Genomic DNA, 24,460 nt, shown 5'->3' on the forward strand with positions numbered 1-24,460 from the left:
TGCAGGGAGCAGTTCAGGTAAATGTATTCCAAGAGGATGCTAGGTACACATAACAGGATGAAGGGAGTAGAAGGCTATGCTGTGGAGTTAGATGTGGAAGAATGAGAGGAATTTCTGTAATGTATTGTCGATATAACTGTTAACCTTTTCAAGCATGTGGAAGGAATTTTAAAAGACTTTTGTTCCCCACTTCTTCACAACTTCCTTGCCAAGATTTCATCCCTGACTTCAACTTGTACTTCAGTATGTATCCCTTTCCACATACCAAATTTAATGAGGCAGTGCTTTGACATGTAGTTATATTTGAACAAACAAGAGCAGTTTTGTTGCCTTATTGTTGGCTAGTCATCACTGTCAATTCTGTGGCTATTATTTTGCAGGTTAATGATTAAATACCTTTTCTGAACAAAAATTTAGCCATTATGTGCTTTGTAGTACCGTAGCCAGTACCCATTGCATTGAAATAATATGGCCAGTAAGCTGAGTTGATAGATTGCTAATTTTTTTTTATTTTGTCATTAAGTCAGTGATGTGCTGAGTAACTTCCTGCTTCTTGTGTTTATAGTTAGTTTAGCGAATAATAAAATTGCAGATATGGAGTCCGAGCGAATGGTGTTAAAAGCCTGTATTTGTTTATTTTGTAAGGAACAAATATGTGCCTTTCCACCCTTTTCATCATGTATGCATTTTCCTGGATTCTAAAGTGCGGAAATTCTGTCCCTGCACACATTCAACTCTTGATTACTCAATCAATATCTTTCATACTTTATTTAAGATAATGTTTAAAATCTTCTTTGATCAAGCTTGCGTTGTGCATAATGCTATTTCAATGTCTCTTTCAGCCACACATTCCTCTGAGGCATGTGTGAAACCATGGAAATCAGCTGCTGGATGTTTAGTACAGTTTCCTCAGCCTTGTGTAGAGACAGCTCTATGTACAGTTGATGGTGAGGTGAGCAGCTTTATTTTCTCTTCCTCCTGAATGTGTCAGCTACTGTCCCATGGGCACCAAATGCGATACGGATTCTTGTGCAGAATCCTTCCCCGAATGATCATGTCTGCGCACTGAGTTTGGCAGGATATTTGACAGAGCATCACAAATCAGCTAACTTATTGGACCTTAAATCTTCGTGGCTTTTATAGTTCAGCTGTTTATTTCCTCCACTTTCTTTTGGGCAGTCCATCGGGGTCGGCAGAGCAGGTGATGCTTTAAGTGTTAGGGAGTTATTTGCAGGTTTGTACACTCCTAGTGACACATTGACTTTGTCTCTACTTGTTCCTGTTAATGTATCTCAACATGTTCAGTGTCTTTTCAAATGAACTTTCTCCATTTTGCTGGTCATAAGCCGGCAACAGATGTAGTTGACCTCTTTCAAGATTTTTTGAGAACAAATTAAGAGTTTCCTCTATCTCTTGCATCATTAACAAACAGATACAGTGTTTAGTGCTTCAAGTATCTGTATCTGAAATTCTGCAATATCACTCTCTGCTGTCTGTTCTAGGAAATGATCTTGGGTCTGACAGAAAGATCACGTTTCTACATTAATGACTTAGAGGTAAGTTGTGATTCTTCTTTGATTATCTTTTTCTTTGCATACTTGAAGAGTTTAAGCCATTTTTGAAATTATTCTGATGTTTTTGTTCTGAACAGATAGCCTCCAATGTCACTTCATTTATAGCTTGCAATGAGTTCCTGTTGTTCACAACCCATTCACACATCTGTCGCTGTCTGAATCTTGGGACTACTTCATTAAAAGGTGAGTGCTTAAAGCAAATGCAGTAACCTGGATTGAGATGTTCAAAGATCAGTATCATTTTGAGTTTTGTTTGTTACAAGCAGGAATTCCTCTTGTCACTCACCATTGTAAAATAATAATTCTGCCACCTATCTTGATGCAAGTTCGAGTATCACCTTCTCAAGGACAATTAAGGACAGACAATAAACGCTGGCTCAGCCAGCAGCTCCCACAGCCTATATAGGAATCAATAAGGAAAGTCTTGAATCCAATTGAGCAATCTTTATATATCTGACAGATATTTCTCTTGAACCAGAATGTTGTAGGTTTTTGCCTGTGTTTGTTAGTAATTTGATATTACTTTACAATGAGAATTTGACCATTTAAGATTGTTGAATTTGCTGTCTGCACAAACAGTTTTATCACAACTTTCAAGCAGTGATTCCCAGCCTAATGATGAAACAGTTCGTAAAGTGGAGAGAGGATCTCGCATAGTGACTGTTGTACCCCAGGATACCAAACTCATCCTTCAGGTTAGCAATGACATTATTTATATGTTATGCTGTTCTTTCTCCCATGTATCTTACAGCAACTAGGATAAGGGGTATAATAATTTGGAACAAAGTCAAAACACCAAACTTTTTTTAAAAAAAACAAACAAATAGCTTCGCTTGAAGTTGTGATTCAGCTTTGAAATCCAGCACTGTGACATCACAGCAAATTTGATGTCTAGATTTGCCAAGGACAGTGAAAATCTAAAACTGTCTTTCTGAAAAAGCTGGGCGACCATTGAAAAATTTCAAGATTGTGATTGTTTTTTTTAGTTAAGTGTTACAGAACAGAGGTAAGTGGGTGGTGTTAATATACATAGCAACCGTGATCGGTAAAGCAGTTTTGAGGGGCTGAATTGTCTCCCCTTGTTCCTATGTTTATTAATTTGCTGGTATGGTTGTTTTAGGGTGAACGGCTTCTCTTTGGTGTCACAGAAGAATACAGCACAATCAATGATGCCTGGTGGTACTATGATTAAGTAGCTTGATTTTCTTTCAATTAATGAACAAAATGCCAATCCCAATTATTAACCAGTACGTCACCAATACCTAGTAGACAACTGAATAGGGTACTGAAGTCCTGTCCCTGTGATCGCCAGAGCAGGAACAGCAGAACTGTAAATACGTATGGAGTTTTTCCCATTGTACTTTTATGAGAAGAATGGAAAGCCTTAAAGAATCGACGTTTCACAGTACAGAAAGGATACGAGGCCCACCATGGCTTTTTAAAAGAGCCAATTAGTCATTCTCCTATACTGCTCCCCACAACCCAGAAAATATATCCCTTCAGACATTTATGAAAAGAAGGTTGTTTACAAAAGTGTGCTTTGTTTAAGAGGCAAGTTGCTGGGAGTTGCTACATAAAGTGCTTTGATCAGGGTCTTTAGCCAGGACTGCTGTGAGTAATTTCTATTTTTTAAATACCATTTTTTTGTTTAAATCATCAAATAAGCCAAGCAATCAGAACTATTTTAAAGCAAAAGAATCATGAGTACTACCTAAGAAGCTAACCCCGATATACATGATCCTATGTTGTGTTTCACTGTGCATGTTTAGTCATAGAATGCAAGCCGTTGTATTTTGTGGGCATACCTCATGGTATTGTGTTTAAAATCATGGATGTCCAGAATCAGTGATTCAGAGCATAGGAGAGCAGTAACATGGAGATAAACTGATGAGCGTTTTTAGTTCTTGATGTAACTGTTTAAGTCATAAAGTCGTACAGCATGGAAATAGACCCTTTGGTCCAACCAGTCCATGTCAACCATAATCCCAAACTGCCTGCACTTGGTCCATATCCTTCTAAACATTTCTTATTCATGTACTTATCTAAATGTCATTTAAATGTTGTAACTGTACTGGCATCCACCACTTCCTCCAGAATTTCGTTCAAAAAATTGCCCCGCATGTCTTTTTAAAAACTCTCTCTTCTCACTTAAAAATATGCTGCTCCAGAAGTGTGGAGTAGAAGAAAATAAAAGGCAGGAATGTAATGCCAAAGAAACCTGCAAGTGAATAATGTTGTTTCTGCTGTCTCCATGCTTCTTTGTGGACTGTTTTACTAGCATAAAACCCTAAATATTTGTTCTACTACAACTTGTACTTATATAACACCTTTAAAGTAAAAAAAATCTGAAGGTTTTTCATCGGCACAATTGTCAAACACAGTTTGGCACTGAGTCATGTTAGGGGATATGAATACACGTGACCAACAGCCTGTTCAAAGACAGAGGTTTCAGGAGGTGAGAAGGTGAGATGCATGGAGGTTTAAGGAGGAATTTCCAGAGCTGCAGTGAAAATCAGGATATGCATAAGGCAAAAATTCATGTGCAAGAAAGAGTTGGAGGATGCAATAAAAGAATAAATTGTCAGCTGTATGTTCTCTGTGCAGATGCCACGTGGGAATCTGGAAGTCATTCAGCACCGAGCACTGGTGTTGGCCCAGGTGCGAAAATATCTGGACAGGTCTGTAAATCATTATTCCTGAAATGAAGTTGGGAACCATTTTCAGATTTCACAGTGATTGACTTTTATGGTTTATGCCTCCTTCTAGAATGCTATAACTGCTTTCCTTAGAGCAGGCAGGTTTAAGTGGACATACGATAGAGGTGAGAAAAATTATGAAGGGTTTGGATCTTGTAAATTGGAGAAACTGTTTGCACTGGCAGATGGTTAGCAATCAGAAGACACAAATTTAAGATGACAGAGAAGCTGGGGGGAGGACATAAAGGTTTTATTTTCTCAGCAAGTTACAATGATTTGAAATGCCTGTGCATTGTCTTATAGGTTTTTGGGAGAAGATTGAGCACTTTCTTTCAAAAGTGAAAATAAATTCTTGGATAGGTTTTAAACAAAAAGTGCAGGTTTCTAGGGAAAGTGCAGAGCGTGGTGGACAAATTCACCCCCGTTCCCAAGAGCCAGGACAGGTGTGGCGGAGCAAGTAGTTATTTCTGCTGTAAGGTTTTATGTTTGGAGGAAAATATGGATCACAACCCCCGCAATGGGATCACAAGCTTAAATTTTGGGGTTGCAACCTCCAAAACACAAGTGGCTGCTCTGAATCTCCAGCCAAGTGCTAACAGCTGCAAGAATTTTTTAAAGCCTCACAGTTTAACATGTAAACTTTTCAATTAAAATGGGGAAACTGTTGCAAAATCAATTGTAGCCTAAACCAGCAACTCTAAATCCACCCTATCCATTGCCTCTTGGAGGCATACAGTATGCAAACAGACCTGTCCATGCCGAACATAACTTAAAACTAAACTAGTTCCACCTGCCTGCTTCTGACCTGTATCCCTACAAATCTTTCCTATTCATGTACTTATCCAAATGACTTTTAAATATTGTAATTGTACCCGCATCCACCACTTTATCAGGAAATTCGTTCCACATGCGAACCACCCTCTGTGTAAAAAAAAATTGCCTCTTATGTCTTTTTTTGAATCTCTCTCCTCTCACCTTAATGTGTCCCCTAGTCTTGAAATCCCCCATCCTAGGGAAAAAGATAACTACTGTTAACTCTGTCTGTACCTCTTAATATTTTATAAACTACTGTAAAGTTACCTGTCAATGTCTGACAGTCCAGTGGAACAAGTCCCAGCCGATCCAGCCTTTCTTTATAACTCAGACCTTCAGTACCTGGCAAGATCATGGTAAATCTCTTCTGAACCCTCTGCAGATTGATAATATCCTTCCTGTAACTGGGTGGCCAGAACTGGACACAGTATTCCAAAAGAGGCCTCACCAATGTCCTACACAACCTTAACAGGACTTCCAACTTGCATATTCAAAGGACTGAGCAATGAAGGCAAGTGTGCCAAATGCCTTTTTAACCACATTGTCTATATGTGACACAAACTTCAAAGAATTATGTAGCTGCACCCCTTGTCCCATTGTTGTACAACACTACCCAAGGGCCTACCATTAATTGTATAAGCCGTACCCTTGTTTGTTGTACCAAAATGCAATACGTCGCATTTATCCAGATTGAACTCCATCTGCCATTTTTTATTCCATTGACCCATTTGATCAAGATCCATGTGTAATCTTAGAAAACTTTCTTAGCTGTCTACTATGCCACAAATTTTGGTGTTATCTACAAACTTACTAACCATGCCTTCCATATTCTCATCCAAATCATTTATATAAATGACAAACAAGAGGACCCAGAACCAGTCCCTGTTGAACATGGCTGATCACAGGCCTTCAGTCCAGAAAGCAAGTATCCACTTTAACCTCGGTCTCCAGCCATGAAGCCAATTCAATATCCAATTGGCAAGCTTACCCTGAGTCCCATGTGACCTGACTTTACTAATTAGTTTACCATGCAGAACCTTGTCAAAAGCTTTAGTAAAATCCAAACAAACAACATCTGTTGCCATGCCATCATCAGTCTTTTTGGTAACTTCCTCATGAAACTCAGTCAAGTTTGTGAGACATGATTTTCCTTGCACAGTCATGCTGACTTTCCCTAATCAATGTTTGCCTTTCTAAATGTCTTCTTTAGGCTTAAATACAAGGAAGCCTTTGAATGTATGAGAAAGCTAAGAATAAATCTCAATCTCATTTTTGATCACAACCCAAAAGTGAGTATTAACATTAAGTCTTTCGAAAGATCTTCTATCCTGTTTACCATTATACCATGTTGTTGTGCTAAAGGGAGCAGAATGATTCTTGGACTATCACCACAGTAATTTCCACACAGCAGCTGATTAACAGATGTCTTTTGTCATTTCTATTTCCCACAAAAGGCAAATGTGGCACTGTTGTAGATGTATTCTTGGTTAAGCATCAGTAAACTGAATTAGAACTTTGGCAGTAGAATAAGGCAGAGTCTCTTTGTGATTGAGGAGGCTCTGAGATAATGTGATTCATTCAGAACTAAGCTAAGCCTAATAAACAACAATCCTCCCATAATTTGTCACAGTTCACAAGGGATCATGGGCACCTCTCTATCCATGATATAGTAGGAACTGCCGATGCTGGAGAATCTGAGGTAACACGGTGTGAAGCTGGATGAACACAGCGGGCCAAGCAGCGTCAGAGGAGCAGGAAAGCTTGACGTTTCAGGTTGGGACCCTTCTTCAGAAATCTGAAATCCCGACCCGAAATGTCAAGCTTTCCAATCTCTCTATCTATCTTGTCTTTAGACAATCTGGCCTGTTCTTTCCTGATGTTTCACCTTCTACTGTAGTCAACATTGGATTTTCACACTGCCTTTTCTGGTGGTTGCACTTTCTTAGTTTCCTCTTCTTTGCTTCAGTCATGAGATGCTTGGACTTTGATTATCCTATTGATAAATTCATTAGTTCTTGCTCTCAGCTGATTCTAAGGGCCCTTAGCTAGAGACATATTTCAGAAGCTATAATTCCTCTGTCATTAGCCTTACTGAGAGTCCAACTTTCACAGCCATTCAGTGCTATACTCCATGCCAAAGATTTTGCAACTTGTTTTTGGCCAAGGGCTGGTGAGTGTAAAATGCTCACACAATTAAATTTGATAGAAGTATTTAAAATGGTGAAGGGCTTAGAGAGAAAAAACAGAGAAACCTTCCAATGACGAGTCCATAACCAGAAGGCAGCGATTTAAGGTGATCAACAAATTTGAAGAGGAAAATTTTCTTCAAAATGGGTTTTGAAGCTGCATTACTGGAAAGAGTGTAACATTTTCATGTAATAAGGAGATAACAAGGTGTAGAGCTGGATGATCACAGCAGGCCAAGCAGCATCAGAGGGCCAGGAAGGCTAACGTTTCGGACCTAGACCCTTCTTCAGAAAATATTCTTCATGTTCTTGATTTCACTGTGTCTGAGTAGTTGATTCTTCAGGGACCTCTGAATTGTGAATGTGCTTGTCACTGTATCCAAGAGCATGAAACTGTTGTGCTTAAAATGTACTTTGATGTTTGGTTTGATAACGTTTGGTTTTGGTGACAGCTAGGTTATCATGATTTTATAGAATTAAATCTTTCAAGACTAACCTTTGTACCGACGTTGGAATCAGTGTAATTTTAAAAATAGGGAAGACTTTGGAAATATTACGCTGCTGCCCTAGCAAAGGTGATGTGAATTGCAGGCGTAACATGAAATTACCCTTAGTTCAATGCCAATATAGACGTAGGTAACCTTTTGTTAAGGCTGTTCTGAACATGTGCGTTTCTCTTGCTGAACACCTTTAGTGAAATAATTCCAAGACCTGCAGAAATATTTACTTAGATACTTTTTTAAGATACTGTTTGTAACATTTTTCTTTTACTTTTGTAGAATTTTTTGATTATCTTTTTTATTATCTTTAGTTATGTGATTCCCTAGATTCATATAAGTGTTGCAATTGAGTAGGAAAGAAAAGTGTTGCATATTTGAATGCTATTTTCAGGATCTTAGGACATTGCAAAGAGTCTTAAAGCCAATGAAGCATTTTGAAGTGTAGTCACTGTTTAATATGAGTAATATGGAAGTCACTGTGAACACAAGAGTTTAACAGTTTGATAGGTTGATAGAAATTACAGTACAGAAACAAGTCATTCAGGTTTACTGGGCCATGCTGTTTTAATGCTCCACACAGATCGCCTCCTGCCTGTCTTCATCTCACCTTTTACAGCATACCTTTCCATTTTCTGTCATCCAGTTTCTGCTTAAATGCATCCACGCTCTTCACCACAACCAATCCTTATGATAGCTGCTCTCACATTCTGACTGCTCTGCCTAGAGAAAAATTAATTTCCTGTTGAATTTGTTAGTACTTTGATTATATTTATGATCCCCTCTTTTGGACTCCCCCAACAAATAAACATATCTTCTCCTCAGAATCTTTAAGACCTCTATTAATTTACCTCCCAGTCATCTGTAATGAAAGGTGCCCTGATCTGTTCAGCCTTTGCTGTAAGTATAACCACTCAATCCTGGCCTCATCCTTATGATTTTTTTTAAACACCTGACCGAGTGCATTTTATATCCTTATAATATGGTGTCTGGAACTGTGCGCAGTAATCTTAAATTGGTCTAAACAGGTTTTTTTTACAGTTAATAGATTTCATTGTTAATTATCTGTTTTTCTGATGTTGGTTCAGGGATGAAAGTTGGCCAGGACACCAGGGAGCATTCCTCCTCATAATATTGTCATGATCTTTCACATCCAGCAGAGATAGCAGGCAAGGCCTTAGTTTATTGTAAGTGAGAAACTGCAACAATGTAGCACTCCCTCATTGTCACCCTCTGTTCTGTAGATTCCAGTATCAGAGCAGGCGGAATGCTCAAACAACTTCATCCATGGGAACATGATCATGACTGACTGTAAACTCAGTTTGCTGTTTTAACCAGAATAAACAACTTACACAATAGGAAAGAAAATTGCTGTTAATAAATATCTAATAATAGGTTATAGCAAGGAAAAATGTTTAATTGATTCAGACTGTAATTGATTTAAGTGTATTGAGCTGCTCAATGACCATCAAACGCAAAGCCAAAAGTTGAATCATCCAAATGAGGTGTGTTGATTAACACGTTAACTAGGGATTCGCTTATTTGTTACATGAATATGCATTTGCCAATGCCTGCACATTTGTTTATCTTTAGGTATTTTTGGACAATTTGGAGAGCTTTGTGAAGCAGATCAATTCTATAAATTACATCAATTTGTTCCTGACAGAATTGAAGTAAGTGTCAGTGGAAGTAAAAACAGAAACTTTTCATTTCATACAACACCTCGACCACAAAAGGTTGTCCCTAACTATACTGTTACTCTTCTTCAAATCATGGGATGGGATCTTTTCTGCCCACTTGAGAGGGAGATGATGGGGCCTCAAAAGAAAAGCAGCACCTTGAACAGTATTCCCTCAGCACTGCACTGGAAATATCAATCTAGATTTTTGTGTTTACATCTCTGGAGTGGGACTTCAATCTGCAATTTTCTGACTCTAAAGCAAGGCATTGTTCCATAGCTGACAAGGAACATTCACGATTTCTCAAGGGTTTTATTGTCGTTCATGGTTACGACAGATCAGTCCTCCATTGTATCTTTGTCACATTTGTGGCAGAACTAAACTAAGTGTGTTCAAACAGCGTATAGTTATCTTCCTCCCTCAGGACTTCATGTTGCTCCAGTACTGGCATGTCCAAGGCTATATTTCCTCCTGGCATGCTGCACCGTTGGGTGTAAGTTGCATCTCCAATCATACCATGATATCACAGATGTCAATTTTGCATGGTCTTTTAGCACATTGTTTAGGCAATTGTCCCATCAGTGGGCATTTGGGAGGAGAAACTTTTTTTATGAGTTTTTTTTAAATCAAAGACTGAACATGCTTAAACTCAATGTTGTGTATATGCCACTCTTCTTTTCCAGAGAGGAAGATGTCACAAAGACAATGTATCCATATTTCCCCAGCTCATTAACTCCAGCACCTGCGATTGGCACTAAGGTGAACACAGTATGTGATGCACTGCGTAAGACTATGGAGAGAATCAGCCCTCACAAGTAAGAAATACTTGCGTTATGTATTGCCTTGTCCATGGTGGCCTAAACACTTTGCAACCAATGAAGTATTTTCTGAAGAGTAGTCACTATTATAATGTAGGAAACACAGCAGCCAATTTGCACAAAGCAAGTTCCCACAGTCAGCAACATGGACATATCAGATAATCTTGGCTTTTATTGTTGTTGGTTGAGGGATATATTTCAAAATACTGGTGTGGGCTATTTTACTTTCATTTGAATCATCAGCGAGGCCTCAGATTAACATCTTTTCTAAAAGTCAGCAATCTTAACAGTGTAGTGCTTCCTCAATGTTGCATTGGGTGTGTCAGTCTGGATTTCACGCTTAGGTTTCTGGTGTATGACTTGAACCCATAGCCTATTAAATCAGCAAGTGTGCTTCAACTGAGCCACAACTAAGGCTAAATGATGTGTTTTATTTGCTGAAATTGGGATAAACAGTGATTCTTCCTGCCTAAGAGCAGCGGAGGCCAGTGAATCTGTACTGCATTGTGTTATCCTTAGTGCCCTTTACCCATGGTCCTTGATAAAGTGATATTGTAATGTCATTCATTACACTAAATCAGTAACTTTCAGACAAAAATGAACACTCCTAACCTTTTTGAACAGGCTATCATTCTTATCTTCCTTTAGACTGTCTCAAAATTCCTTAACAATACTTTAGAAAGATCATTTCTCTTCCCTGTAAACATGTATATATTATAATCTTCTTGTAAATTATTCATCATAGAATGTACTTCACTTACCTATTATTTTACATAGATACAGTTTGTCGATACTGACCTGCCATGTGCGAAAACGTGCTCCAGAACTGGAAATTGCTCTTCAGAAAGTCCATGAACTGAGAGGTAACATTTAACTAATGTAAACAAAAATTCAGTTATATTCTAGCACTTTTCTGAAGCAATTCTGCAAGTTGGTAATCTCATTTCACAAGAACGAGCCCTTCCATTGAAACCAATAGCAGAAGTTACAGTTCTCATTGAGCAGCTGCATTCTGTTTCTGTTTTCATGTAGCATAACTCTGATACCTCTAAGAAATAATTAGAATTATGTCTTCCTTGCCTCATCCAGAGGTGTGATGCTGTAATTTCTGAGCCAGTACTATACAAAAAAAACCCACTTTTGAGACATAACATTATATATATTAATATTTTACCTTCAGTAAAATATACATATTATATATCCCTGAGTTGTTAATGAAGTAAAGTTACTTCTAACACAGAATTTACAGCACCGAAAAGGCCATTCGGTCCAACTAGTCAATGTTGGTGGTTGTATCCTCTCAGACTTCCTCTTAATCCTCCTTTGTTCTCTTTGTCATCATACCCTTCTATTCCTTGTTCTTTCCCATCTCTTTCTAGCTTACCCTTAAAGGTATCTTTAAATTATTCACATCAACAACTGCACATAGTAGAAGAATTCCAATCTTTTGGGTAAAACATTTCCTCCTGAATCCTCTGTTGGATTCGTTAGTGGCTTGTATGTTGATTGCATTGTTATTGTTAAAGTACAATGACTAGACCTCTTTCTATAATAGGGGTTTCCTCTTCTAACAAATGTGACCAGCACAAATGCCCTGTCCTTTGTTTCTTACTATCATTTCTAATTCCAAACTTGCAGTGAATCCTCCATCTGATCCTGAAGCAGTCAGTGCTGAAGAGGCCCTGAAATATCTGCTGTTCCTGGTGGATGTTAATGAACTATATGACTATGCAGTGGGCACATACGACTTTGATCTCATGATGATGGTAGCAGAGAAATCGCAAAAGGTTGGCATGCTTTGTAGTTTTTTAATTCAGTACTTAGTTTTGTTTTAGGATAGATTTTTCCAAGCTCTGTACAGAAGATTGTCAACAACAGTGAACAAATTATCCAAGAAGTGAAAAGAATGAAAGTCTAACAATAAGAACAAATATAGAAATTGATGGAGGAGCTCAACCGGCCTGATCGGATAAATGAGAGAAACAGGGTGAATGTTTCTAGTTCAATATGACTCTTCATCAGGCGTTCAGAAGAAGAATCAAATCAGACTCAAAAGTGTAACTCAATTTCTCTCTTTATAGATGCTACCAGACCTGCTGAGTTCCTCCAGGACTTGTGTTTCAGATTTCCAGCATCTGGATTATTTTGCTTGGACATCGTTTTAAAATTAATAAATACAATTGGGCTCCGAAAAGAAGGTCCACAGTAAATTTGAAAACATAAACTGTAAATGATCACATTTGCATTAAGAAAAATGTTGAGAAAAGTAAAATAATGCATTTTCTGTAAAAAGAAAGAGCTCAAAATGCCAGGTGACCTCAGTGGAGAAGTTATTCCAACAAAAAGTTATCAACTTGAAATGTTAACTTTGTTTCTTCACACATGATGCTGACCTGCTAAGAATTTTCAGCATTTTGTGCTATTTGTTACTGGGAATATACGTCAAAGTTTAGCAGCATTGATAAATATTTGAATTGTATTTTGTTTTGGTAAAGAGCCTTTCTCATCACTGAAAACTGTGGAAGGTTCCCTGTTTGTTGTTGTTCGGAAGAATTTTCCTGGTCTCAGCTGTTAAGAAACAACGTAAAGATAAGACAGTTCTTCTATAGTAAGATAAAGAATGAAAGAATAAGCTGTTATGGGTGTTTTTGACCAACTGTGTTTAGTAGCTGGTTACAGGCAGAAGAGAACCCAACATGTTTTTTGAGATTGTTGTTAATTGAAAAAGTGGCTTAAGGGAAAGGGGTAAGGGGTTGTTAGATTTGGATTTAGATTTTATTGTCACCAAGAGACCAGTCCGAGACCGGCCACAAACCACTGCGATACCAAACCGAGAACTGCCACATGCGAGATGAACATCAAGATGGGAAAAGCACCAAAAGGGGGAGAAAGAGAAGGAAATGAGAAATAAACAGAAGGAGCGGAGGAACTCCAGTTAGAGGGTCATACTCCACTAGGCAGAGGGTCAGAGAGAGTTGACCGGACAGCAAGGGCACATACGTTACAGTGATAGAATTTTTTTTGAGAAGGTGAACAAGTAGCGGATGGGGTCCATAGATGTTATTGTATAGACTTCCGGAAGATATTTGATAGCATCTCATAAGATACTGTTAGTTAATGTTAAAGCTACTGCATTTGAAGTCAGGTGATTGACCTGAGTAGGATGCTTGTTTAGCAACAGGTGACCAAGAGCACAAGCAAGTATATTGGACAATGCTGTAATTTGCTGGATCTGACTAATAGTGCCTCAGGTATCCATGTTGGAACCTCAACCATTCACAATACGTATTAATGACATGCATGATAAGATAGGGACCTGTATATTTAAGAATACTAATGGTTAGAATTGTCAGCATTGTAAGTAGTGTAGGTGAAAGCAAAAAATTACAGAGGTGTTAATATGTTAAAGAGAACGGAAAAACTGGCAAATGGATTTCAGCATAGGTATATCAGATATCTAGGACCTAGAAAAAAGTGCAAAACAAAACTCTGGTGAACAGTTAGAAACAGTGGAACTCAAAGAAACTTGTACATGATTTAAATAATCAAAAAGACTAACCAAATGATGGAGTTTATATCTGACAGACAAGAAAACAAGGACTTAGAAGTCAAGCTCCAGCTGTACAAAACCATGGTTACAGCAGATTTGGGGCACTTGAGAGTAATTCCAGGTACCCAACCCTAGGAAGGATATATTAGCCTTAGAAGCAGTATAGATTTATTAGCACTTTCTTAGGTCTCCAAACACTAAATTATCAAAAACGATTAAATAAATTAGTGTTGTATTCTGTGAAATTTAGGTTGAGGGGTAATTAGATCAAAGTTTTCAAAAAATTGAGAGTGATAGATGGAAGAAGACTATTTCTGTTATTGGATGTCTAAAACTAGCGATAGCCTAAAATTGGTGTGCAATCAAGTCTGAAATTATTAAACAATGGGACTAGATGTATCTAGGCTATCTGGTTGACATGGACGAATTGGACTGAAGGGGCTGTACATCTCTATAACTGTTATGACTTTTAACAGAAAAAGTGGTAGAAGTTCATAGCTGTCCCTCTGCAAAGAATATGGATACAGTTGGTTGTTTACTTTAAATATGAGATTGACAGATCTTTGATTATCAAATGCGTAAATGGAAAAGGGGCAAAGCTGAGTATGTAGTTAGCCGCAGATCACCTGTGATTTCATTAAATTAAGTATAAAACACTCCCATTCCATGTTCCCATTGACATCAAATAAAATGAGGCTGTTCTGATTTTGTGTACTTCAATGTTATTCTCTTGTTTCAGGATCCTAAAGAATATCTACCATTTCTGAACAACTTGAAGAAAATGGAAACTAATTACCAGCGATACAACATCGATAAATATTTGAAGCGATATAAGAAAGCTCTCAACCACCTCAGTAAATGTGGTAAGTGCAACTTCAAAATATTGAACACATTATGATTTCATGCTTAAGCAGCTCAGTTAAGAAATTGAGGTGTTCAGAGGGTGGGCATGCCAACTTATTTCCAAGGAATTTGTCAGTCAACATAACATCCTGTTCACAGGTTTGTACACGTTTAAAGAAGGAATGAGGCACTAATTTTGTAATTTTTTTTGACGTGATCATATATTGTAATAGAGGCAATGTTTTTTTAAACCACATTCTACTGATCTAATTTTTGTTTAGAAAAGAAAGTATGGACTTGCATGCTGTCATTCTTGATAAATCAAAACCTGTTTCTGTTAAAATTATGAAACTAGTTTCATGTAAAGCACGTCCATTACAAGTTACCAATATTATCAATCATTATGAGGCTAGTTATCAGAATTTGTGTTATATGGAATAATGGTTACTTGGCTCTCATTTTATACTGATAACATCAGCAAAAAGTTGTATGACTTTCAACTTGAGAAAAGTCCTGAGTGATTCGCAGGGCTATAAGATGTGATTTGACACTGAGCCACATAAGGAGCTTTTTGGATAGCTGAAGAGGAAGTTTTATGGCATATCTTCAAAGATGGAGAGATTTACAGTTTAAGGCAACCACTGGTGAATCAATTACTATTGGATTGCATGAGAGACCATAATTAATGGAAAACCAAGATCTTGACAGGTTGTAGGACTGAAGATGAGTGCAGAACTAAGGATGAGTGAAGCTGTGAAGAGATTTGATTATAAGAAAAAGAATTTTAAATTTGAAGCTTTTGTCAGTCAGCAGCACAGGGTAAGCAGAACTTGGTACAAGTTAGGACAAGTTAGGTAGTAGATTTTTGGATGAGCTCAGATTTATGAAGGGTTGAGGTTAGGCCAAGAGTATTTTGGAATACTGTACTTAGTGATGAGAAAGTGATGGACATGGGTTTTAGGAGCAGATGAGCTAAGGAAAGGCAGACACAGGTAATAGATCTGAATGTGGAACCTGAAATGTTTTTGAATGAGATGATGTTGCAGGGACAATTTGTGGTTAAGTAATAGGAGGAGATGAAGGATAGATCCTTTTGCAACTCCAAATGTAACGTTGTAAGAGCAGGAAAAGAAGCCATTGCAAATAATTTTCTGACTACAACCTGACTTTCTGACTAGAAACAAATGAAAGCAAATGACAATTGTCCCATCTAGTGGGACAGCAGAAGATCGTATGGCCAGCTACAACAAAAGGCTCCCCATAGGTCAGGCAGGACAAGTGAGTGTATTTCATCATGGCTGCAGTCACGAACTACAATAGGGACCATTTCAATTCTGTAGCAGCAATGGAAAACCGATTGGAAGGATTTAGGGACTTTGAGACAGTTGATGAAAACACATTCAAGGACTTTGAAAGTGAACGAGATGACTTTATTGGCGCCGCCTCGTGCTCCCTTGAAAAGCTCAAACAGTTCATCCACTTTGCTAACACCTTTCACCCCAACCTTAAGTTCACCTGGACCATCTCTGATACCTCTCTCCTTCCTGGACCCCTCTGTTTCTATCTCTGGCAAACACCTGGAAACCAAGATCGATAGCAAGCCTACCGACTCCCACAGCTACCTGGAATACACCTCCTCTCACCCACCTTCCTGCAGAGACTGTGATCCCCAATTCCCAATTCCTTCGTCTCCGCCGCATCTGTTCCCAAGATAAGGCATTCCACTCCCGGACATCGCAGATGACCTCGTTTTTTAAGGACCGCAACTTCTCCACAGTGGTTGAAAACGCCCTTGACTGCATCTTTCACGTTTCCCGCAACTCCTCCCTCACTCCCCCTCCCCGCAACAACAAAAACAGAACCCCCCTCGTGCTCACGTACCACCCCGCCAACCTCCCGGATTCAACACATCATCCCCTGTCACTTCCGCCACCTGCAATCTGACCCCACTACCAAAGACATTTTTCTCTCCAACCCATATCGGCCTTCCAGAGGGACCACTCTCTGCATGACTCCCTTGTCCGCTCCACACTCCCCACCAGCTTCACAACACCTGGCACTTTTCCCTGCAACTGCAGGAAGTGCTACACCTGCCCCTGCACCACCCCCTTACCCCCATCCCAGGCCCCAAGAAAACCTTCCACATTAAACAGATGTTCACCTGCACATCTGCTAATGTGGTATATTGTATCCGCTGTTTCTGATGTGGCCTCCTCTACAGGAAAACCAAGAGGAGGCTTGGAGACTGTTTTGTGGAACACCTATTTTGAGTTTGAGACAAATGACTGCACCTCCCAGTCACGAACCACTTCAAATTCCCCTCCCACTCCTTGGATGATATGTCCATCCTGGGCCTCATCCAGTGCTACAACAATGCCACCCAAAGGTTGCAGGAACAGCACTTGATATTTTGCTTAGGAACCCTACAGCCCATTGACTTCAATGTGGACCTCACAAGCTTCAAAATCTCCCCACCACCAACATCATCCCAAAACCAGCCCAGTTCGACATTCCTCCTTGACCTGTCTGTCTTTTCTCCCACCTATCCTCTCCTCCGACCTCAGTGACCAACCCCCACCCCCACCTCCTACCTACCAGACTCATCCCCACCGACTTGACCTGTCCATCTTCCCATGACTGACCAACCCCCATCCGAACTCCCCACCTACACTCACCTTTCCTGGCTCCATCCCCGCCTCCTTGACCTGTCCATCTCCTCTCCACCTATCTGCTTCTTTATCCACCTGTCATCTGCCTCCCCCCATTTATTTCAGAATCCCCTTCCACTCCCTCATTTCTGAAGAAGGGTCCAGACCCGAAACGTCAGCTTTCCTGCTCCTCCGATGCTGCTGGCCTGCTGTGTTCATCCAGCTCTACACCTTGTTATTTGAGAAGGGGTAGTAGTTTGGAAAGACAGAATAGGCAAGGTGATTATATTTTGACCGCTTTTGAAGGGCTGTGGCACTACCTGTGGACAGAGCATTCAGTTGATGTTAATTTTTCACTGAATACTCAGATCAGTTTGTAACTTTGAAAACTGCTCACCAATTTGTGCATGTTTACAATGTACACCACTTTTATTTCCAATGTGATGGCTTCTACTATCTTTGTGCCATCAGATAATATGAGCTTGCTCCATCAATTGGAACCTGCAAAATAGGCTTTACTCTGGTCATATCTGCTTTCAGAATTTATTATAGAATTGTACACTCAGTATGTGCTTTGATGCTCAGTCAGTGGAGCTGAAGTGGTTCAGTCCTTAATGTTGCAGACAAGATGGTGCCAGGTGTAAAACCCTTGTGCCTACTGTGAGTGCCTTGTGAAAACTAAAATTTATGCTGATTTTCTTTTCCTTCCAGCCCCACGGAAACACAGTTAGCTCCTTCACTTGATACCTTGTGAGTGTAGAATTGTCTTGCATATGTAACCCACATTTTATTCCTCTTCTGAGCAGTATTACATGGTTTGATGTACAAGTGTAGCACAGAATTGCCTCTGTTGTTGGCTGATGCTGCTTTCTTTCAGGTCCTCAGCATTTCACAGAGCTTCTTAACTTGATAAAGGACCAGCAGATGTACAGTGAAGCCTTGAAGATATTCCCAGTAAACAGCCAGGAATATAAGGTATGGTGGGAAGTTTTGTGTCTAACAGCAACTACCTTGGGTTATTGATGTTCAGAGAATTGACAAGGGAAGATGGTCAGGTTTAGTTGGGACTGTCACGTTCAGCCCTTGGCACCAATTCTACCCTTTTCCCCAGGTAATCTGAATTGAACTGCTATGAACCTCAGTGACTTGATCAATCCTAAGCTAAGCTTCTAACCCCATATATTTCTAGCACAAAGATGACCAACTTCCACCTCCACAGAATAATTTGTGTCCACTCCTACTTTAACCCATCAGTCTCACGCTTTCACCCAGGTCTTTCAGTTCCGGATTTGACAATTCTGCTGATCTGCTCTGTGGACTTGCATTCTCCACCCTCTGTAACCTTCACTGTGTTTGAAGTTCTGCATCCTATATGCTACCTGACTTATCCATTAGATCATTTCATCACTGATGTATGTTGACTTCCAGGCCTCACCACCTCAGCTTTCATATGCTCATCCTCATATTTAAATCTGTTCACGGTTTTCTTTCTTTTTCACTCTTTGTAACCTCTAGTTTTACTAGCCGACCATCCAACTGTCTACTTTCTTCTGATCCTGAGATCTTATGCAATGTACTTTCCTCCATCATACCCGTTTGCAGCCACTCCTTCAGCCACCTCAGTTCCAATTATAATACCTCTTAACACCTCCACCTCCCTTTCCTCCTTCAGGAATCTTTCAGAGCTAACCTTTTTGATGAGATATGAGTAGCCTATAATTTGTTGCTTAATGTTCTGTGATTGGCTAATTCAGAGACAATGACCAGAGCCCTACATTGAAGTAAGAGCAAGAAATTTACAGAAGATGGAACCAAATGGAAGAGGAATTGTTATTTAGATTAACATTATTTATAAGCTTACGAAATTATATAGATATTTGTAAATGGTGATGAGAATATAATTCTGAGATGCAAAACTTAAATAATTATGGGCGGAGAACAGGCAATTTTGTTTTTTCCACGGGTTGTCAATCTACATACAATAATATTTGGTTAATTTCTGTGAAATCTCTGAGGAATCATTAACATAGTGTGAGACCTGAAAAGTTCAAACAATCAGAAAAAATTGAACACGTTGGGGCATTTTGCTTTGGAAAAGAGTTTTTAAAATTTAAATTGGTTGAATAGAGTATGTGGAGAGTGTTTCCACTTGAAACAGAATTCAAAAATAGAGGATGCAACTGTGACATGATTACTAATAAATCCAAAAACAGAAACTAGCAAATATGTCCTTATTCAGAAAGTGGTTAGAATGTGAAATTAGCTTCCACAGGAAATAGTTGAGAAAAGTTGCTTAGAAGTTATTAAGAGGAAGCTTGTTGAATTCATGAAAATAAAGAGGTTGAAAAACATGACGAGGCTGAGATGAAGTAGATGAAATGGGAGAGTTTTATGCAGGGCATAAACATCAACACAGACCATTTGGGCCAAATGGGCAGCTTCTGCGCTGTTCATTCTTTGTTATATGCAAAAGTTAATAAAAGAAAACGGAGAATGCACCTCATTTATTGTGAAGATGTCAGCTTTTGATTCTTCTCTCATTGCAGGACATAAGTATTGCATATGGTGAGTATCTCAATGAGAAGCAGTACTTCGAGCAGGCAGGGCTAATCTTTGCACGATGTGGGGAATGTGAAAAGGCACTGGGTGCCTTCCTGCAGTGCAGCAGTTGGCAGCAGGTTTTCTGTATGGCTGCTCAGCTCCACTACACAGAGGACAAAGTGGTTAGCATCGCACGAACTATTGCAGGTAAGGACTGGTAGAACTGTGAAACGTGTCTCAAAGAATTGTGTGGGTTTGAATATTGTCTTTTGTCTATCAAACCTAGATTGGAATGATGGGTTGGAAGCTTCTTCTCTGGCTCTGTGTATCTTATGTGAAGTGAGTTTAGACTTATCATACTACAGAAGGAGGCAGTTCTACAATTCAGACGCATTTAGCTATTGAATTATATCAAGGTAATCCATATCTTAACTCCATTTACCCACTTCTCTCATCTATCAATGTCAATTGAACACTCCTGTCCCTACCACCAGCTTCAAGTTTGTGCAGAGAGAATTCCAGTTCCTGTCGCCAATTATGTAAAGACTGCACAGTCAGTAGCATTCCCCCTGGGCCTTGGCATAATTTCCCCCTTACCCCAGTGAGTATTTATTACTGATAGGCTCATTTGCAAATGTATCAGCAACAAGCATGGGAGAGAATTAGCTTGTGATTGGAGGAGTGGCTTCTTACCATTTCCTTCAATTTCTTTTATGCAGTCAGTCTTTCTCTGAATGCCTGTCTGAGAAAACAGATTTTCCCAGGTAATTTAGGGAGTTTTGTCCACTGCTCCTCTGTATTTTCAGGATAAGATGAGTCACTACTGATGATTGCCCAGGAAATCCTGCCTGCTTGTTACAGAATGGTTGCATCACGCAATGTGAATTGGTGCGCCTTTGAGACTGCATTCAGGTGCACTTGGGGATGTTCTACCCTGAGGCTGACTTAACTAAGATTTCTGCAATGATGATAAAAACATGGAATAATATTTCATCAAACACCACTAATATACCCCATCTTCATGACCCCAAATGCAATTTTCTTTTAATTGAAATTACACAAGCTCAGCAAAGTGAGTAACGGGTCTGTCTCCTCTCTTTAAAGGTAAATTGATGGAGCAGCGGAGATATTCGGAAGCAGCACTGGTGTTAGAGCAGTATGCTAAGGTAACTATTTTTACAGATATGTTGCAGACCTGGTTACTATTTGTGACACTTTCTAATGCTTAATTACATTTTCATTCCTGTTCAACCTCTCCTCATAAGAAAATCCTCCATATCCACATCAATTAGTGAACCTTATTTAGACTCCCTGCAATGCCACTGTATCTTTCCTTAGATACGTGGTCCAAAACTGTTTCAGTATTCAGCACTCTGGGGTATCTTCTATGGTGTGTGTCTTGGTGTGTATGTGTGAGTAAGAAAACAGAAATAGGGTTGGGAGAATCTGCTGTATTAAAGGAATCAAGGCTTTTTAGAAATAAGGCAGGAGATGAGGATTATCAGATCAACCACAATCTCATGGAATATTGAGCCAGATTTAATGAACTGAAAGGCCGAATTCTGCTCCTAATTCTAATGGCTTTTAGTTACAATTACTGATCTTTGACATAACGTAAAAGCAGTTCAGGTAGTCACCCTCTAGGTTGCCCGTGTCCTACAGAAAGGCCTACAGAAAGTTCATGGTGGCGTGGTCAAAATGAATAAATCAGCATGCAATGAGTTTCACATCCAAACCCAAGTCCTACCATGCGGTGTTCTCAATTGTGTTTTCAAGCTGACCCGTCAGTTGCAAGCATATCTTTTCTTTTCATAATTTTGCCTCTTTTCTCATCCAGGGATTGTCTTTTCCTGTCAAGGGTTATACCTAGACTGCCCAAACCATTACTACTTCTAGCACAGCCCATCTGTTTGACTACAATTTTTCCTGGCGACTATTGACTCCAATTTATCTGACTTTGCCCGTTGTAAGTACTTTGCAGCCATTAGTTCAACAATGACTGAGCCACCAGGGAGGCAAACCACCATTCTGGATTCGCACCTGCCACTGAACACAATTTCTCATTATACACTCTCTTAAAATACTTAGTAATTTTGAATACTTTTGTGAAATCTTCCCTTAACCTTTTCTGCTTCAAGGAAACAAAATCCTAATTTCTCTAATGTTGCGTATAACATGTGTCTTTTTTTATCCTTGGTAGCATTGCATTCTGATTCTTTGTACTCTCTCTAAGATCTTGACACCCTTTATACAATGTGGGACTCCAGTACAAGCCACAATGCTGTAATCTGGTCCTAACTGCTGTATAACATAATAAGTATAACTTTCTTAATTGTGGAAGATCTTCAGTGCTGTAACTGAAAATTTAAATCTTATAACACTCTATTAAATTTGGTAGCTCTTCAAATGAGCTGATCTGACCAATACAGCAATTCTCCCAATCCTCTTTCTGTTTTCTTAATTTCATACACCGTAGAAGAAACCCTAGAATGGTGAACACTGAAACAGTTTTGGGCCACTTATCTAAGGAAAAAATATCAGCATTGCAGGCAGCCTAATTAAGGTTCACTAGGTTGATTCTCGATATGGAGGATTTTGTTAGGGGGAGAGGTTGAGCAGGTTTAGAAAAATGAGGGGAGACTTTATTTTAATATATAAGATTCTTCGGGCTGCTTGAGAGGTTAGATGCTAAGAGGTTATTTTCCTTGTGGCAGAGTGTAGGACCATAATCTCAGAGTAAGAGGTCAGCCATTTAAGGCAAAGATGAGGAGAAATTTCTTCTCTCAGATGGTAATGAGACTGTGGAATTCCTCACTGCAGAAAGCTGAGAGGAAATCTGATTGAAGCAAATGGAAGCATAATTCAGCAGTAACTCTAAAGAAGGGTATTGGAATGGTACTTGAAAGCTAGACATTTGTGGGAATACAGGGAAAGAATGAGGGTAGTGTACTTCTTGGATAGCTCAACCAAGGTTGATACAGACTTGATGGGCTAAATGGCTTCCTATGTTGTATGATTCTGTACACTTCCACCTGATTCTCCCTCCTCAAACTTTGCAAAGGGTTATTTCAGTTATTCCACAGGTTGCCCTTAATTAAAGCAGTTTTGATTAATGTAGCTTTGCTGTAACTTGGTTTTAACTGTACTATCCATCATTCCAATATTGTGCGCTGGCTTCATGATTACATGGTTCTTACCAACTCTGAGCAGCGTGGAGGAATAGACGTGCACCAGACCTCTGCAGTCCTGGTCAAGTTTCCGGTTGTTCAGCTTGTTTGGGCTGTTGCCTGCCGCAGTTAAAGCTGGATAAATTTTTAAAAACTGTCCCCAAGGACATTCACCCCTCCACTTCCAAAGCAGCAGAAAAGCAGTCGGATGGTCCTCGAGCTTCAACTTTCAGAATTGCAAATGATTCGGGTGAAAATCCACAGCCTGTTACCTCGAGATAAGCAATATTATATATGAGTCAGGAAACATGATAAGATATCCTTTTTGCATACTTTCATGACTCCTTTGGTGTTTTGTATCAACTTTGCGCTCATATTCTGTACTTGTTTGATGTGCCAGGAAGAGAACCCAGGCATTTACATGGGTTTCAATGGAAATGTGCTTTTCTAACAGTGTGTTTTTGCTGAACTTGGTGATTTTCAGTAATGTAACAACTGTGCTAATTGAGGATTATCTATATGCTGGTTTTTGTATATTAGTTGTGTCTGAATCCTGAGGAATCTCCTCAGTTAGTTTCCTTGGATGTGATCCAGACCTGGCTCAATTTTTGCACTATTTGGAAAACACTTTCTTGAAGAATGTGGAAGGCCGAACAGCGACTATAATCTTCCTACTTTCAGGTCACACAACCGTTTTATAAAACTATACTTTAATTCCGAATAAGAAAGTATTTTAAATTCAATGCATTGCACATTGCATAATCCTCTTCCAGTGTTTAGCTAACTGTGCACCTTTCTTGCCTAGAGGACAGTAAATGCTTACGGCTGTGAATGTTTATTGCAATGGATTCTTTTAAACTTGATCTTTAGTTATATATGTATGAGTTTTTTGACATCTGTCTCAACAGGACTATGAGGAGGCAATTACATCACTTCTAGATGGTGCAGCCTGGGAAGAATCACTAAGATTGGTAAAGATTTCAATTTCATGTCATTCTTAATTGATTGATTCATGGAATACACAAATGTTTGTTTTCTATTTCCTTGGTTATTTTGCACTTTTACCTGATCCACGTGAAAACTATGATTTGCATAATTTCAAATTCTTGAACTATCCAAGTTTTTTTAAAAAAATAAGCCTTTGCTCTAATTTTATGTCTTGCCATCATGCTGCGATTCATCCCTTTCTTCTCTAACCACTTGGTCGCTGGCATCCTGGTGGCTAATTAGGGTTACACATATATCTATCTGGAATTGCAGTCAGAGACAGCAAATATGTCCAAAATTGAGCACAGTAGTATCTGATTATAATAAATACTCCCATTTTCTCAGACAGCAACTGATGCTGATGATTCTACTATGGCTATTTTGTCTCATCTATATCCTTATTTTCCTTTTTTAGTCGCTCCATTACTAACCTCTTACCTCACACGATCATCATTTTTCTT

General features: G+C 39.1%; 1 protein-coding gene across 5 annotated transcripts in view; it reads left to right on the forward strand.

The window, feature by feature from the left end:
• Positions 1–24,460, forward strand: part of elp1 (elongator acetyltransferase complex subunit 1) — a 68,277-nt gene that overhangs the window by 32,434 nt on the left and 11,383 nt on the right. For all 5 annotated transcript variants that reach the window (XM_048527319.2, XM_048527322.1, XM_059644142.1 and 2 more), the window contains exons 16-30: positions 843–952; positions 1,503–1,556; positions 1,652–1,757; positions 2,154–2,269; positions 4,179–4,252; positions 6,294–6,372; positions 9,360–9,439; positions 10,129–10,260; positions 11,041–11,126; positions 11,902–12,050; positions 14,553–14,676; positions 18,182–18,279; positions 19,851–20,052; positions 20,950–21,011; positions 23,921–23,983. In XM_048527319.2, the coding sequence (XP_048383276.1) occupies positions 843–952; positions 1,503–1,556; positions 1,652–1,757; positions 2,154–2,269; positions 4,179–4,252; positions 6,294–6,372; positions 9,360–9,439; positions 10,129–10,260; positions 11,041–11,126; positions 11,902–12,050; positions 14,553–14,676; positions 18,182–18,279; positions 19,851–20,052; positions 20,950–21,011; positions 23,921–23,983 (1,535 nt within the window). The remainder of the gene's footprint in view (positions 1–842; positions 953–1,502; positions 1,557–1,651; positions 1,758–2,153; positions 2,270–4,178; positions 4,253–6,293; positions 6,373–9,359; positions 9,440–10,128; positions 10,261–11,040; positions 11,127–11,901; positions 12,051–14,552; positions 14,677–18,181; positions 18,280–19,850; positions 20,053–20,949; positions 21,012–23,920; positions 23,984–24,460) is intronic.

The sequence above is a fragment of the Stegostoma tigrinum genome, chromosome 3, assembly GCF_030684315.1.
Source record: "Stegostoma tigrinum isolate sSteTig4 chromosome 3, sSteTig4.hap1, whole genome shotgun sequence".
Classification (NCBI taxonomy): domain Eukaryota; kingdom Metazoa; phylum Chordata; class Chondrichthyes; order Orectolobiformes; family Stegostomatidae; genus Stegostoma; species Stegostoma tigrinum.